This window comes from Telmatherina bonti (assembly GCF_933228915.1).
Source record: "Telmatherina bonti genome assembly, chromosome: 14".
NCBI lineage: Eukaryota > Metazoa > Chordata > Actinopteri > Atheriniformes > Telmatherinidae > Telmatherina > Telmatherina bonti.
In genome coordinates, this window is record NC_136612.1 from 27,544,989 (window position 1) to 27,562,325 (window position 17,337).

Below are 17,337 nucleotides of genomic sequence, written 5' to 3' on the forward strand. Positions count from 1 at the left end.
CACCTTCATCTCCCAGCTAGACCCTTTCTCCAGTCACATTCATTCTGCCTCCACTCACATCCACGTAAAATCATTTAGAGGATAAAAAAAAAAACAAAAAAAAAAACAAAAAAACCAAAGGAAAAACCCCTCTAAATATTGAAGATAACTGACAACTGCAGCTCCTTACCTCAAACTGTCAACACTTGTGTGTAGGATGTAGAGTTATTCACCACAAAACAAGTTTCCCAAAAGGGCAAATCAGAGCCAGAAAAAATTTTTTTTAAAAAACAAAAAACAAGGAAATCCCGTTTTTTTTTCCTACTTCAATTAAACTTAAGGGATGATGAGAACAGCTCTCTTCAGTCAGGAAGATTTATTCGTTCTAAATTTAACACAAGCAAATCCACCCAAAATGCTGCGCTCATTTTGCAAAGGTTGTTTTGCAAGTTTTTTGTTTTTTTTGTTTTTTAAACCAAGGAGTAAAAATGATCCAAATGACCACATTAAAACATACTTAAACCATTTTTTTCCCCCATTTCATCTGAGCCAAACCAAAGCAAACCCGTCTGAATTATGCTTCTCACCTTTTGAGGTGGAAACGCAGGTACTTGAGCACGGTGGGCCCAGGCAGGAAGGTGCAGCTCATGCAGGTGAGAAGCTGCCAGTAACGGAGATGTGCGGCGGTGTACGGGGAAGGCGTGTAGCTGGTCTGCTTCACCAGCTGACAGTAAACCTCGTCGCGGAGGGGTCGCAGGTCCAGGCAGGTCTGCAGCACGCCCTGGATGATGGGAACCGGCTCCCTTGCAGACTCCAGCTGCTGCAGGGAGTTGAAAAGCTTAACAGCCTCCTCGCGCACCGAGCCGTAGCCTTTACCGCTGTGGTCTACGCAGGGAGAATAAGCAGATTGATCGTGTCATACTGGAATGCAACGCTTGTTTTGAATCATGTTCTGTCAGGGTTAGGATGGGGGAGTTTAAAATGAGTATGACATCTTACACGTGTGCTCCAGACTGCCGTAGGGGAAGGGCAGCAGAGGGGCGTACAGAGGGCCCTGGGTGTACTTCAGGATGGGATTGTGCTGGTAGATGTGTTCCACCACCTCCGGATTGAACTTATTTTCCTGTGTACACAAGAACAATTGTGATAACATCAATAAACAAGACTGAACAAATGTCATAGTCTTTAATTATGTCAACCTGAGGAAGTCAGCGAGTGCGTGCCTGAATGAGCGGGTTTGTCTGTCTGGGGTGACTGAGGTCGATTTGACCATGGTCTCTGGCAACTGTCAAAGCGGTACAAAGGTGAAATGATGACCCAGCAGACTTCACCAGGCACGACTGGTGAGGTATATTTTATCCCCCGCCGTCGGTGTCAATGAGTTTACAGTGCGTGCGTTTCTGTCTTTCACTGCTTATGTGTTTAGATGCCTTCCAGAGGTACAGATGGCTTCCATGCTGCTGCCCTCTACCACCTGTTGCTCATTAGTAACGTTGCCACTGATCTGACTCGTTCCTGACTCTGCAGCTCCTCCTGTCCTGCCACCCTTTCTCTCTGAATCGAAGACATGCCAGCTTCGCTCTCTCCTCAGTGGGGCAAGGTTGACACATTCTTCCGAAGAGCTCGCTGCACGATGGAAACAGTCTGAACTGTGGGAATGAGATGCTGCTCTTTTGAAGAGCTTCAGTGGGATGTCTGGTCATATTTAAAGAAAGTTGGAATTTTAAAAAAAAAAAAAAAAAAAAAAGCCATTTCTTACTCTTATTAACTTCTGACTTTGTATGTAATTTCCTATGCATCCACTTTTATTTTTAACCACATTTAGCTTGAGTTTTTCAACAGAGATGTTGACAAGCCTTCAAATTCTTTCCTTTTTTTACAGAGCACATCTTCAAAAAAACAAGCAAGTGTCCCATTCACAAAAAAGCTGCCTTGGATTTTTAGAGCAAATGGTTACTTAAGAGAGAAAATACTTTGCTGACAAGGAAAAAATGTGCCTTTGTTTTTAAGAAAGGATGACACTGGCAAAAAGTTTTTTTTTTTAAAAAGTGCTTTTTAAAAGCAGCCAAAGCTTGGCCCCTCTTAGCGAAGCAGACAGGGGTACACGCAGACAAGCAGATTAACCACTTTCTTTGAGATTAGAGACCCTCCTTGGGAGATTACTGACACAGAGGGCCCGGCAAAGGACTGCTTATCGGGTTCTGCTGCTTGTTGCCGATCCCTCTTCCACCTCTTCTGCCAAAAACTGCCCCTTTCTTCACCCCGGGTGCTGACTGATGCAAGGCGAGTCATCTGTCTGCTCAATGAGATTCCAGCATGCTGTGTTCTCCAGCAACTCCTGGTCTAAAAATACAGCTATCACTTATAAACACTCTCTGCACGTGGAAAGGTTCAGGAGAGGGCATCTTTTCAAACTCAACAAATCCCATTTTTCTGAGTTAAATGACGGGAAATACCTTCATCTTTAAATGAAACACTTCTGTTTTGATGTCCCATCCCAATGCGATGCAAAAACATGATGTCATTCAAAAGAAAAAATGCCACCAGAATAAACTTTGGACTTCCAGTCCAGTGTGGCCGTGTGGTTTCCATGGAAATAGAGAGTGGGGAATAATACGTAATGCAACGGCTGTTTGTGTTTGCTGGATCTTATCACAGGTAGTTTTGGAGCGGCTGTGTGGAAGTGTTTGTGTGGGTTACGTGTCCCACCTCGATGTCTCGTATCAGAAGCTGTGTCGGTGTTTCCACGGGAGATTTGGTGTCAATGATTTTCTGGATGGCACACGCCCAGTGAACGGCTTCGTTGAAGTGCTTGGTGTAAAGCCTGTAGCAGTGTTTCCGTCCATAAACTGTAATGCTCCAGTAACCTGGGAAAAAAAAAAAAAGAAAAACCTTTATAAATAGATATGAAAGGCACACGAGACACGATGCACCTGATCAGCGCAAAAGAGAACTGTGAAACAATCTGTAGCACGGGGGACACTCCGCGTGTCAGCTGTGCCTCCTTCCCCCTGACTTCCTCTCTCGGTTTCACTGAGGATCAAAGGTCAGCTCAAGAGGAACCTCAGGCTACACCTAACCCAAACAAGAACAGTTATTCAGCAGATGTGTTAGGACACAAGTGTTATCCTCCCCTGCCCCCCTCCGGAGTAAGACTCCTCTAGGACAAGATGCAATAAAAGTGCGAGAAAGGCATGCTTCCTCCTCTTGCAGAGGAAGTATTAGACATACCCCAGGCAGCCAGGCTTGATCTGCAGCCCCACGGCTGTTATCAGGCTTTCCTGCTACGTGACTTGGCACCACATCATTCTTTGTTTGAATTCTTGGTGAAGTACAAACTCCAAGTTAAGAGGTTTTGTAAACAGATTTCTAACATGATGGTGTTGCCATTGTTCTTTTAGACCATCTAGTGTCCTTAACTTCTCTAAATTGTCAATTACAATGCGTATGTGGCGCTTATAGAGAACTGGAGGGGTTTTTTTGTTATAAAAACCAAAAAATACATAGAGGAAGTAAAAATTTCATGCAACTCCTTTGTGACAAACTTCCCAGCGGCTTATGGGGAACACAAAGCTATTCAGAAGAGAAATGGCCAGGGGAGCTTGTGACACAGTCCCTGCTGAAAGCCACACTTGTGTCCAGAAAAAAGTCCCTTAGTATTATTGAGTTAGTAAGAACTATGTTTGGTTTTGGATTTACACAACGGTTTGGGCTTTTTAAGTGGTTTGGTGAAGCCAGCAGGACATAATCCCCCTTCATTGATGAACAGGCAGACAGGCGAGACAGTGGGTGACATATGTGAGAAAGGCAGAAACTGAGAGTCATTTGTGTCTTTCCCCAAAAAAACCAAAGACGTTCCTCCTGATTTTTTTTTTCCCTCTTTTGTTTCATTCATCCAAAGAAGGGAAGGGAGATGCCTGGACTTATTACTCAGATGAGCAGATTCTAGACCAACCTTTAGCCACGTTTTTGGAAAAAACCCATCTGGGACTTTCCAAATTTACTCAGAGCTACAGCATTCATGGGAAGGGGAAAAAATGGACCAAACTACATCAGTTATCTGTTCCCTAAAAAAAAAAAACAAAAAAAACAAACCCAGAACGAATTTCAGAGGAAACACAACATTGGGACTAAACTTTTGCAGACATCACGGAAAGAGTGGCATGAGGCGTCTCTGCTGCCACTTGCTCACCTGTTTCCTTGTACGTCTGCTTGTCTGGCCAAATGACGGAGCAAAGGTTGGTGAGGACCAGCGTGCCCAGTCTGCGGGCGCCTTTCTCTGGTCCGCTGTAGTAGTCGAGGGAGTCTTGGCTCAGCACAAACCAGTACCGACGCTGCTTGATCCAGCTGCCTCGCACCTCGCGTAACAGCCAACCTTTAAATAGGACACACACCAGTATTATGTGACAAACTCAAAATGAAAAAAGCACATGGCATACGTGAATTGCTTACAAACCCCCCCCCCCAAAAAAACCAAAAAAAAACTTTGGATGGCTGTTTATATAGAACAAAATGTCAACTGGATGCACCGATTCCTCCTAATCCCTATTTATAAATCAAGAAAAAGAATCTGCAGATCAGCTGACTGAATCTTGCCTTCTAACTTTGCAAGTTGTGAATCGCAAAAAACATGACGGCGCTCTCTGACAACTCCACACAAAAAACAAGCATTTCTCTTGAAAGGTTGAGGCAAATAATGGAGCTACTAAAACCAGTGCCATGCCATGTCTTTACTAAGAATAATCCCCGAGGCATGTAATTGTCCACAAAGTTCGTTGCAGTCTGTGTGCGCCCGCCTTGTCGGAGTAAATACTAGGGGGATAAAAATACAGCCAGCTAATGGTGGAGGCATTAAGTGCTGCGTACGGCCATCAAAATGACTACTTTTGAGGTTGACGGAGTGAGAAAAGGAGGCAGAGTGTGAGGCGGTATGACAGAGGGAAACAAAGACAGTACAGCACAGCAGACATGCTTCTGTACTTGCCAGGCCTGTCTCTACAGTGCTAGACTGTTGTGCTCCCATAGCTCTGAGGGTTTGGAAAGATTGCAACAGCGCAGATCCACTGTTCCCAAACAGTGAACTTTTCCCCCCTCAGCTAAGTGTGCAAATTGTTCCTAACAAGTATTTCATCTCAGGGCAGATAAATGAGCGAGCTTGGCAGAGCACTATCCAAACGCTGTCTGTGCACGAACAGACAGAGGACAATTGATGAGTCCTGATGTTCGTGCTGGGGTCAAAGTTCATCTAGAAAGCTGACAGAAAGCCCCCAGACTTGTTGCAGGCAACGCTTTGTACTGCTGTACACTGCCACTGTGGCAAATGAGAGAACGAACATGAGTGGTTAAAAGGGAACAATTAGGCAACATACCTTCAGACTCTAAGCCTGTGAAAACAGTAATGACGCCATGACAGCGTCACAACTTCCACTGCGGTTAGCAAGCTGTGTGCCACCTGTCAGACAGCACTCATTTCGCCTGTATCCCCCCCCCTCCCCTTTCTTCTCTTCCTATTTACTTTCATCTGCCCAATTTCTCCTCTCTCTTTGAAAAACAGCCTCAGACTGGTTTTCCCAGGCAGGACAAAGATCCCCCTGCTTTTGCTGCAGCTCCAAAATGAAAATAAAGAGAGAGGAGTGGGCGAAAGTTAAACCTCTCGGCCTATGTTTCCTGTTATACTACTATAATATGTAAGTGGCAGTTTAAAACCTACCATAAAGCCCCAGATATAGCCCAAAGTAAAGACACAGGAGGTACTTAACACCACATCAGAGGGGGTCAGCATCAAAAACCAAGGTGAAATGGATAAATAAAAATCATGAGGTAAGTAGAGCTGAGCTTGCTGACAGACTGGATGTGGGTCCGCGGCGCAGACAAACTGTCTGGGGGAGAACGTCCAGAGAAGGTCACGGCTGCCACCCTGACGCCGCCGTCACAGACACAGGATGTCCCACAGATGCTCTTTTTGGGAACTTTAAGTGGTGTGATAAGAAAGGCGAAGAGGGATACAGTCAGAAAGAGAGCAGCAAAATCCTCAGACCCCCTGTGTGCCCCTCCCATGGCTTTCCATCTGGATCCCATCTCTGTAGCCTGCTAATGCCTCCCCTGGGGGCCACGGCTCGCCCTTAATTTGTTTCATTTGTGACCCATGACCCCTTAGTGCCCTGCCCCCTCAAACATGAATTGAGAAAACAATCTCTGCACCTTTACCACATTTTACTGCTCACCTCCTGTTACTCTCTGAATACTGAATTATGCTCTGTGTTTGCAACACTAAATGATAACGTCACTAAATACATCACTAGAAAAACTTTATACATAGAAAGTGTACTTTTTTTTTTTAAATTTCTCGCTCTCTCTATATATTATATATATCAATACATATATATACACATACATATATCGGTCGGTAGGTAGGTAGGTAGATGATTGGATGGACGGACGGACGGACGGATGGATGGATGCATGTATGTATGGATGCATGTATGTATGCATGTATGGATGCATGTATGGATGCATGTATGGATGTATGGATGCATGTATGGATGCATGTATGGATGTATGGATGCATGTATGGATGCATGTATGGACGTATGGATGCATGTATGGACGTATGGATGTATGGAGGCATGTATGGATGCATGTATGGACGCATGTATGGACGCATGTATGGATGCATGTATGGATGGATAGATGCATGTATGGATGGATAGATGCATGTATGTATGTATGGATGGATGGATGTATGGATGGATGTATGCATGGATGGATGCATGTATGTATGTATGGATGGATGGATGGATGGATGGATGGATGGATGCATGGATGCATGTATGGACGTATGGATGCATGTATGGACGTATGGATGGACATATGGATGGATGCATGGATGGATGCATGTATGGATAGATGCATGTATGGATGGATAGATGCATGTATGGATGCATGTATGTATGGATGCATGTATGGATGTATGGATGGATAGATGCATGTATGGATGCATGTATGGATGTATGTATGTATGGATGGATGTATGGATGGATGCATGTATGGATGCATGGATGGACGTATGGATGGATACATGGATGGACGTATGGATGGATGCATGGATGGACGTATGGATGGATGCATGGATGGACGTATGGATGGATGCATGGATGGATGTATGGATGGATGCATGGATGGACATATGGATGGATGCATGGATGGACGTATGGATGGATGCATGGATGGACGTATGGATGGACGCATGGATGGATGCATGTATGGATGCATGTATGGATGGATAGATGCATGTATGGATAGATAGATGCATGTATGGATAGATAGATGCATGTATGGATAGATGGATAGATAGATATGTGATGGTTCAGATCTCTAATTTCATTATGAATATATTTTTTAAAAACAAGTTTAGCTGTATTAATTGTAATATGGAAGTTGAAATATATTTAAATTCTTACAAAAACATGAAAGAAATCATTCAGAGAAAACTTTGTCTATACATAATCAGCTGCCAAACCAAAGACCAAATAACTGGGAATAGCTCTAATACTTCACTAATGTCAAAAGATTATAAGTGCCAATATTTCTTTTCCTTGTAGCAGACAATAAACGTTGCAAACATTATTAAAAAATGAGCAATATTTGTATTTTTTCCCAAACATTTTACCATAAAGTGGACCTGAAGTTTAAATTGAATGAACTAACCCCCACCCACACCCCCATCCTCTAAGCCTAGACATATCCAGACAGCTAAGCTGCAGTTTACTGGAGCATGCGAAGCTGTGCATCACGCAAGGATTAATTTTAACTGTAAATCAACAAAGGTATGTCAATAAACCCATGTCAACATCTCTTTCTGTCACTACCTCATGTGCCTCATGGGTTTTACAGTTCATCCACACACCATCAGTCTATAGCTGCGCTGTTGGTGGCCTATTTAAGATACCGGGGCAATATTCACCCCATTTAGCCTCGGGATGCCTTGCTGTTAATATATATATGAAAAAAAACAAACAAAAAATACATGCAAGGGGGGGAGGCCCTAATGGAGGATGTCTATAAACACTATTGTTGTGCAGCAAACAGAAGAGGATTATCTAACACCCCCAGGTGCCCTTCAGCTCTGGTGTCTGTCTGGTGAACGGCAGTACAGGAGCTAAAAAGAAAACAGTCTTGTAACAGTGAGGCAGGCAGAGTTGAGGGCAGCAGTAAGAGAAGAGTCCTAGCCTGGGGGTCCATGGCAACTGCTGTCAGAATTAGGCAATATGACTGTCGCCACTCCAAACGGGACACAGCATATTCAAGCACTGCTATTTCATCGCTCCCTCTCTGTGTGCTGAGAAGTTTGGGGGGGTGGAGGTGGGGGGTAAACAAATTTGTACAGAAATATCTCATGAGATCATTCCTCAAAAGCATCAGACAGACAAGACAGGGCCTTAATGCCAGGAGCTGCAGAGAAAGGGATTTGGAAAAGAAAGAAAGAAAAAAAAAAGGTGTGGGGAGGGGGGGGCTGCTGTGAACAACATTGTCAGGTACAGGGCGACAGCTCAGCACAGAGATGTGACATGAGACAATTAGGCTGATGGAAAATATATACTCTACTTAATGACATGAGCAGCGCCACTTCGCACAGCAAAGTATTCATTCAATGAACCTGTTGAAGTTATTCATGCGGGTCTTGTAGAATGTAAAAGACTCCAAATGAAAAGTTTTATTGTTATTATAACACAAAGATTATTTGAATGTTAATTAACTGCATGAGTGCAGGTCAGACTCACCTTTCACCAACAGCTCTGGCTCCTCCTCCATTCCCATCTTATTCTTCTCATTGATGAGGCTCTTCATCTCGTCAGGCGACTGGGAGACGGTGTGCCTGCGTGGAGGAGAAGAAAGAGAATGTAAACAACCCCCAGTGCCCTCTCAACTCATGTCTTCTTTAAAATCTCCCTCCCCATTGGATAGCTCCTGTAATTGGCTCTGTGACTGTTGGCTGCAGCTCCCACTGCCAATGGACTCCCTGCCAAGTACCATCTTCTCTGAGGTAGGTCGGGTGTTACTCAGGGAGGTGACTGGCAGAAGTGCCACAAATATCTGTCCTCTTGCATTTTCCCCCACTTTCCCTCCCGGGCAGCATGCAAGCCCGCAAACACGCGCCGATACATACCACGCCACTGTGGACAGCTCGTCTCTCTTTTATCACTTTGGCTGGCGAGCCGAGCAGGCGACTGAAAATAAACGTGACAAGGCGACGCCGGCCTGACTCGCAGTCAGCCGGCCCACCCCGGTCAAAAGGAAGGCAGGAAGGGTCAAGAGGTCACGGTCTTGGATAGTTAAAACCATAAACATCAAAAACATCTGTAAATCTGCTGAACTGCTGCTCCTTCTTTCGCTCGTTAATGCCCCGCCATCTCTGCAGCTCCTTCCACATGCACGGCATCTGGTCAGGCCGAGGACAACTTCATACGCGTTATCTCAGGCCAAGGCCCATTTCCAGTCTAATAGATTGTTTAGAGGTTTTATCTCTTCTCGTTTATTTACCTAATTACTTGTTTGTTTTCTTTGTTTCCTGGGTCTAAATAGCTCGTGAGGTATAAAGTGACATAACCCTCCTTCCTTCCTTCCTGTCCTCCTCCTCCTCCTCCTCCTCCTCCTTGTGGGATCCCTGCTGCAGAAATGAATCAAACCCTAATTCCCAGGGTTATCGTTCTGTAGTCATCTATTCTTTCATCAGCTGATTTATGCTATTATTGATTTCATACTCCCAGAAGGTTCCTCCTCCCAGAAAGCAGAAGTGACCAGTCTGAATTTAGGCTTATCTATTTTACTCCACTTACACAACTAAACAGGCCATTTCCTTTTATTTCTGTGCACTATGAGCTGATTCCGTCTTTTCTGGAACTAATCTCGTCTACCCCTGTGATACGGCTTCTCAAGCACTACGCTTGCATTTTGGGCTCTTTATGAAGTGCAATCACAGTTGCTGATTCTAAGCGAGCGGCATTTCCAAGTTAAGCTCATATTTAGGCAGCGTAACTTTAGATGGTTGGCCGATTTATTTTCCGTATGCATATAAATCGATCCAAGGCATCATCAGAAAGCAGAAGAGAGACACTCAGGAATCTGTTATATTATACGAAGTCATGCTGTACAACTAAGCCTGCATGCTTGCTACAGCAGGGAATTCTGCATGTTCAGACTCTACTTAAATGCATTAAAATAAACACAGAAATATGAGGACATCGTTTATTTTGGGCCGTTAATAACCCCTGCTATATGACGGAGCCGGGTTGCCGACAGGATCTATATACACAGCAGAGGACATATTAATATAGAACTATTGGACTTATGTGTGCTGTTTTTTTGACTTTCAAACCTCAGTTTAAGAAACATTAATGTTAGGCCAAAGCGGCCGTCTCTGTAGATTAAAACCTGAGCCAGAAACTGCCATTTCCTCGAATGACCGCTTGAAGCTGAATCCAAAAGTGAGTCAATCCCCTCCTCATGAGTCCCATGTTAACATTCCCAAGCAGAAAATAAACATGTTTACAGCCTGTTACAAAAGCTTTGGTTTCTACAGCCAATTTCCCTGCTCATGTTAACTGGTTTTTTTTTAATACAACTAATTTAAAGTCACTTCTGAATCCAAAAGCATGACAGCGACAACCATGTGCCAAACTAGAGGTCTTTAAAGGAACATCCATCTCTTGCATGCGCTCTACAATCATAAACAGCACAAGTCTTCTGGTCAACTAGCAGTTTTAGAGAAATAACAGAATTTAAGATGCGGTGCAAAAAGGTGTTTACTGTGGAAGAAGATCTTTGCAAAGCAGGAAAAAAAAAATCTGATTTTCATCCCAAAACAAGCCTGTGTCATCTTTAACTTTAAATAATTTCGAAACCAAAATTCAATGCTTCTTTTGGGTCATGACAAGCAGAGAAAGAGGGAGGATTATAAGGCTGCATGCCAAGTTTGAACTTCAAGCAGCATTATAATGTCTGACCTTTAAACTAAATGTTGCCTTGACACAGTTGATTGAACAATTTTCTCCAAAAGGTGAGGCCAGCGCAGACCCCAGCAGCGTTGCACGTAAAGATCAGCTCATAGTGTGAGTGGCTCAAGTCATAAACTATACTTGTTATCAAGGTGTCACAGTTTGAGCTGGGTTGCCATCATATCTATTCAGAACATACAGGCAAAAACACAGAACAATAGCTTGAAAAAGTCTTGAAGTGACTACAAATAGTAATCAACACAAGATAGATGAATAAGTGAGCGATTCCCGATTCTGAACAAAGGAAGGGTTTCTGTTCCAAATAGACCTGATGGAAAATGCATTTTAACCTTTTTAAACTTCTAATGACCCCCAAGGGGACTTTGAGAACAGAATCAGCTCATCTGGGCCAAAATGGTCATTTTGGAAACCTCATCTGAACTGTCTGTACTAAAACTACTTTCATTGTGTTCTGCTGCACTTAGTCTAAATTAGCCTTTGCAGAAATAATTTTCATGTATTGTGTAATGACTTGACAGGAATTTAAAGCTCAGCTGCATCCGTATTCATTCAAGTGTTTGTTTTGCTTTTGTAGGCAAGACTAAAACCTTTTTCATTTGCGTTGGGCGCCATCTTCATGTATTCTTCACTAGTAATACATACACTGACATTTACACATCTTAAGTTTTTCTTTTTAACTGTGGCATAAAAAAGGCACAAACTCAAAGAGTTAAAGTAACAGATGCTTGTATGAGCCACTGATGTAACATTTTTAATTTCTCAACAGCAATCTATGGTGCAAGGAAATAAAAGCTTTAAAGTTTAAAGTAAAAAAACAAAAAACAAAAACATGTTTTACAGTTTGAGGCAAACATTAGGACATAATTGATGTGGTAGCTTTGGATCTCCACAGCTGTCCAACAGCCCCACAACCCCAGCCCAACCTCTAACACAACCCCCCCCTCCCCTTTTAATGCTACCACCCCCACATTCCCAGAAGCCCCAGCAGAGGCCGACGATGGGGCCTTCAGTGGGCAACTTCCTGTGGAGTGCAGGAAACAATTTGATATGGGGATTAGACAGCATGAAGAGTAGAGCGAATGCACATCTACAGATAGCACCTCCCTCTGCTGCTAAGCCTTCCTTCCAGGTATGTATGCCCTCTGATAGGAATCATGTTAAAGTCACATAATGCCTCCGTAAATCTTGAAATGTTTGGGAAAAAAAATAGTTAATTTCTTCTGGTCTTAAAGTCAACATGCTCTGTGTTTTTACTTTCACAAAGACCAACATGCAGCAAAGGGAAAGTGCAAAAAAAAGCAAACAGACATTTACTAAAGTGTGTGTGTGTGTGTGTGTTTGTGTGTGTGTAGGGGGGGGGGGGGGGGGGTCCATAGATTAATTTGGACAAGAGAACAAACTTCACTTAAAATAGATCTGACATAAGAACAAACTGTTTGTGAGATCTGAACACCACACACAGATGTAATTTCGAGATAAGTCAAAATGATAGACCAACATCCTGTGCAGTCACCGATAATGTCCGCTGTGCAGAAGTTAGAAGCCGTATGGTTCAGAAACCAACTAAGCTTCGGGACACAAAAGTTTATAAAAGAGAGACAGGAAATGATACAATGCACATTTATCCATTTCTTGTCCTTCATACAATCTCCATAAAGTTATTTATATTTCCTTTAGCCTTTAAGCTTCATTAACATCATTCTGTTCATAGCCTTCTGCCCCCCAAAAAATAACTTTGGAAATGAATAATGATAAAACAAACTAAACCACACAGTAAAAGTAACTGCCTCTCCCTTCAACCTTTAAACAAAAACCAAAGGGACCAACTCAAAGACTCCTAATGCAGACATTTTCTCTAAAAATTACACTGTAACGCACGTTGAATGATCCTAAAAACCATGAAGATATTCGTCTGGCCTACTGTGTTGCACCTATCCGACAGGTGCATGTTGTGTTGCATCCTATGCAATCTGTCTAAACGTCCAGAAAGAGCAGGTTTGGTTGGAAGAAGATTTTACTGGAAATTGTGTGACGTCACCAAATTCCACGTACTGAAGAAAAGAACGAGTCATAATGCTGTCCCGCCCTAATAAGTGTGAAGCAGGAGTGTCAAATAGATGCCAAACATGTATGGTGTGTGAATGTCCACGAAAGGCTTCGAGAAGACATCTAATCAGCTCGAGGCGAGGACTGTGTGGTTGCAGGGTAAGGGTTACACGTGGTTTAGGCAAACTCATTGCGTAAAAGTTTCTCCATTTACAACCTTGCTCTGACCTTGATTATCTGTAATGTGCATTTTAAATTATGAAAAGTAGAAAACAACTTTATTCCTACATTAATGCCAGCTGACTTATAAAATAAAGTAAAAATGTTCTTCTGGAATGAGTTTGGAGGTATAAGTCATTGAGATATTTTCACTTTTTTTTTTCCCCCCAGAGAATAGCACATCTGCTGACACAAACAGACCATTTCAAACATGATTAAAGCCATTATTTGAGCAGGGTCCTCTTAGTCTAAACTACCATTTTAATTTGAATTTTAATTTGCAATTATGAGTTTGATTTAAAGAGAAAAAGCAGAACATCTGTTTCACCTGCACTGACTGAAAAATCAGCAGGGCAAGACTAATGACAAAGGGTTAAGTTCATAGAAGAATACTGCATGGCGAAATGGTTGACAGCTTCAATTTGTTAAAAAAAAAATTAGTTCCAGTGTGATTGCAACAAGATTTGTGGAATTTCCTTTAAAAACAGGGACATGATTTCTAAACAAAGCAACAGGGAAGCCAACACCAAACACAATCAAGCATGACAAACAACACTGGAGGTCAAAATTAGTGTTATGTACACTGTTTATAACGCCGTACACTAGCTGCTTTAAATTAGTAACAATGTGACAGTAGTGGGCTGAAAGTAGAGTGGTAATACATGAATTATGGGAGGTTTCTTTGCTTTCTACATAAAATGGGCAATTAAGACAAACTTTTGGTAGAGTTGACTCAGCTATTAATCTGGACCGCCATCCTTGTCTCGATATACATGCACAGAAGTGAAATCAAGTATATGACGGAAGTACGTTAAACACTGTGGATGGTTTAAAAAAAATGTTGAACACATACTTCTAACTTTCTCTATGGGAGAACATCACATGTCAATTCAGCTGAATTCAGTGCAGCGGCATCATATTCAACCAATAATGTCCAATTCTTTGAATATGAGGTCTTTTGTCCCTTTAACAAAATGTAAAATATATTTTTTTAAAAACAAAACATTTTTAGGGATATTTAACATTTATTATGTGATATGTAAACATTTGTATAGTGAAATCTTCTGCTTTCTGGTGATCATTAAGGGGCAGAAGACAAAAATCTGACTGTGTTCCACAGGTCTTTGAGCAAACTGTTTACCATAAAGCGATGCCAAATGTCTCAGAAAGTGTATGTATCATAAATGTCACGCTGTGTTCTTTCAGGTTAAGATCATCCAGTGGGGTTTTTTTTAAAGTGATGCTGTGATTCTAAAATCAGGATTTTATTAGAGCAAGAAAAGAGTCTAGAAATGCCTTATGTCAGGGATCCCCAACTCTGGTCCACAAGGCTCACTCTTCTGCAGTCTGTCAGTGTTTCCCTGCTTCAACACACCTGACACAAGTAGCAGATTTAGCCTGTCAGAGAACCCGGATTCCTGAATCAGGTTTATAGCAGGGAAACATCTATGTGCAGGATGGTCTTGGGTTGAGGGTTGCTACCTTATGTGACAGAGTTGACACAAAAATAAGCAACAACAGAGCATGTGCAGAAGGCATAGGTCCATCTGAGCCACACTAAGTGTAAGCATGACTTTATGCTCAACTGCATTAGTCGGGTTTTAAGAGCTTCAAGTTAGCATGACATGTTCACCTGCATTTTAAAAATCTGGTTTCGGTCCGATTGTTTCTCTACACAAGGACTATTTAACTTGGTCCCATAAGGGCCACAGTCTTGCAGGTTTTCCATGTATCCCTACTTCAACACCCTTGATTCAAATTAAATGGATTCAACAACCAATGAAATTCTACACTGTGATTCATTAATGTGAGTCAGGTTTGTTGGAGCAGGGTTACATTGAAAACCTGCAGGACTGCAGCCACCATGGGACCAAGCTGAAGAGCCCTGATCTGCACAATAATACTACAGAATTGTTCACACCAACAGCATATAGGCTGTTCCAACATGCCGCAAATAGGTCATGGCAAGCAAAGATCAAAGGTTTCATGGGGACGACAGTGACACTTAAATTTAGTATGAGCAGCACAACGGGTTGATTAGTTTGTGGTAGCTGCAGGAGTGATGAGCGATTGATTTCAATCCGGGATCTAATTACAATGTTGAGACTCTAATTAAGCTCAGAAAAGTTGTGTCCTTGCTCTTGGGCTTTGGTGACCGCATTGGAAACGTGTCGCAGCATACAAAGCTGGTTCTTTTCACCACAAGAACGTGCACCGCATCAAAATGACCCATGCCCAGTTGTGTCAGAGAAATGTTTGCATAAGACATATTTACATAATAGATTAGTCTCATTGATGGGAAAAAAAAAACAACATGCGTTCAAAAAGGTTTTAAAAATGACCATTTAGTTGGTCTGTCAGGTTCATTAAGGCTCACCACTGTCCGCAAATGACAGCCATAAGCAAGCGTCCAGGATAGATGACATCTTACATTTTACATTAAAGTGCATTAAGGTCCTACTGTAGCACTAAATAAATCAGGAAAGTCTCTCTGCAGAGATGCATCTCTTTGCAGTCCCTATCTCTTCCCCCACAGTGAACGAGCTGTCTGAATGGGCCTCTGGCTGGAACTGGGCTGGTGGGAAAATGGGAATGTGGTGATTAAGATTGGGCCTATATGACCTCCCAGCTAAAAATACACTGTTTAGTCAAGACCACTGCCAAGAAATTCCGGACTAGGCTGAGGGGAGAGGGGGAAAAAAAAGTCATGTTTTGAGACCAGAGGAGGAGGAGTGTGTGACAGGAAGTCTAAGTTAGTGTGTGTTGTCAGCAAGAAATCTTATGACAGAGCACGTGACGCTTCCGTTTGAACAAAGTCCTTCTGAGCGTGAAAATTGGAGACGAAAATGAAAACCTTCCATAAAGTATCCATTTTACAACGTAAACAGGACCAGTGTGTGATGGTTGGACGGTTGACCGGCAAGACGACAGACACGCAATTACAAGGGGCCCACTTTTAAACAATTCTTGCAAACACTCACTTGTTTCATGAATACATGTCATCTCACAAGCGTGCCAATATTCGCTGACATGGAATACATTCCTAAACACTGTTCTCTTTCAGTCATTATTGCTTATTGGCCTACTTGAAAGAAAGAAATAAAGATAAAAAAGCATCAAGTTTTTTTTTCTTTCTACCAAGCGCTGTCTAAGAAGAAAGGAGGACCTCATGACAAAGGAGATGGAACAAATGTTGAGAAAAATAGATTAAGCCTTCAAGTGTCCGTTTCCATTTTGGTACAGTTTGTTGAGGGAGAAAGATGAAGTGAAAAACTAGTGTGATGATGTAATATAATGTGTGAGCGCAGCAGGAGGGAGCTAGCAGCTTTCTGCAGACTGGAGGAAAGAGAGACACGAGTGTGTCTACCTGAAGAAACATGTCCATGACCTTCACACCGCGTCTGGGACTGACAGAGCTCAGCGTAAACACGTCATACGAGTCCCGTGTTCATTCAGATTGAGATTCAGAAAATGGTCAGTACAATAATGATCACTTCTTGGATCTTAATGTAAAAAACGACAAAAAAAAGACAACTTTAGATAAATATGTTCAGATTGTTTATTCCCATAAATATTATCGGAATATATTCCACTTACAGCTCAGATTCAAAGAAAACACTGAGCTAAATGTCAAACATTGGTGAAGTTCCTTTAATTTGCAACTTTAATCAGTGTTTTACCAAAAGCCTTTAACCCTTTCCTGTTGTCTGCTGGTGTAATGGCTTGGCTGCAAAGAGCAGCTCAACACCACTACGCTAAGGTTTTTGCTATTTGGCAAAAGAATTTCGGCACAATCAGGGAGAAATAAGTGATTAACAAAGAAAAAAGATTATCAGACAAGTTTGCCAACTACACCGCATTCTGCTGACCATGTCTGACAAGCAAAACCAATCACTACATGAAGTCCTTCGTTTGTTTTTGCTATTAAGCTTTTAACCACAAATTCCACAAAATATAGATGAAAATGGCTTATTTTTAAAGTATGTATTTATTTAATGGATGTATGTATTAAACTGATCACTGGTCATCGGGAAAGCAGCAAATACATAAATAGTTTGGCATAAATGAAGTTGTTTGG

At 42.2% G+C, this 17,337-nt stretch overlaps 1 protein-coding gene across 1 annotated transcript in view; it reads right to left on the reverse strand.

Annotated features, from left to right (window-relative positions):
* The window catches only part of plekhh3 (pleckstrin homology, MyTH4 and FERM domain containing H3), a 32,314-nt gene that overhangs the window by 7,234 nt on the left and 7,743 nt on the right, over positions 1 to 17,337 (reverse strand). The window contains exons 3-7 of the mRNA XM_079253276.1: positions 8,760 to 8,854; positions 4,172 to 4,354; positions 2,689 to 2,846; positions 979 to 1,102; positions 567 to 864 (exon numbers count right to left, since the gene is read on the reverse strand). Coding sequence (XP_079109402.1) covers positions 567 to 864; positions 979 to 1,102; positions 2,689 to 2,846; positions 4,172 to 4,354; positions 8,760 to 8,854 — 858 coding nt within the window. The remainder of the gene's footprint in view (positions 1 to 566; positions 865 to 978; positions 1,103 to 2,688; positions 2,847 to 4,171; positions 4,355 to 8,759; positions 8,855 to 17,337) is intronic.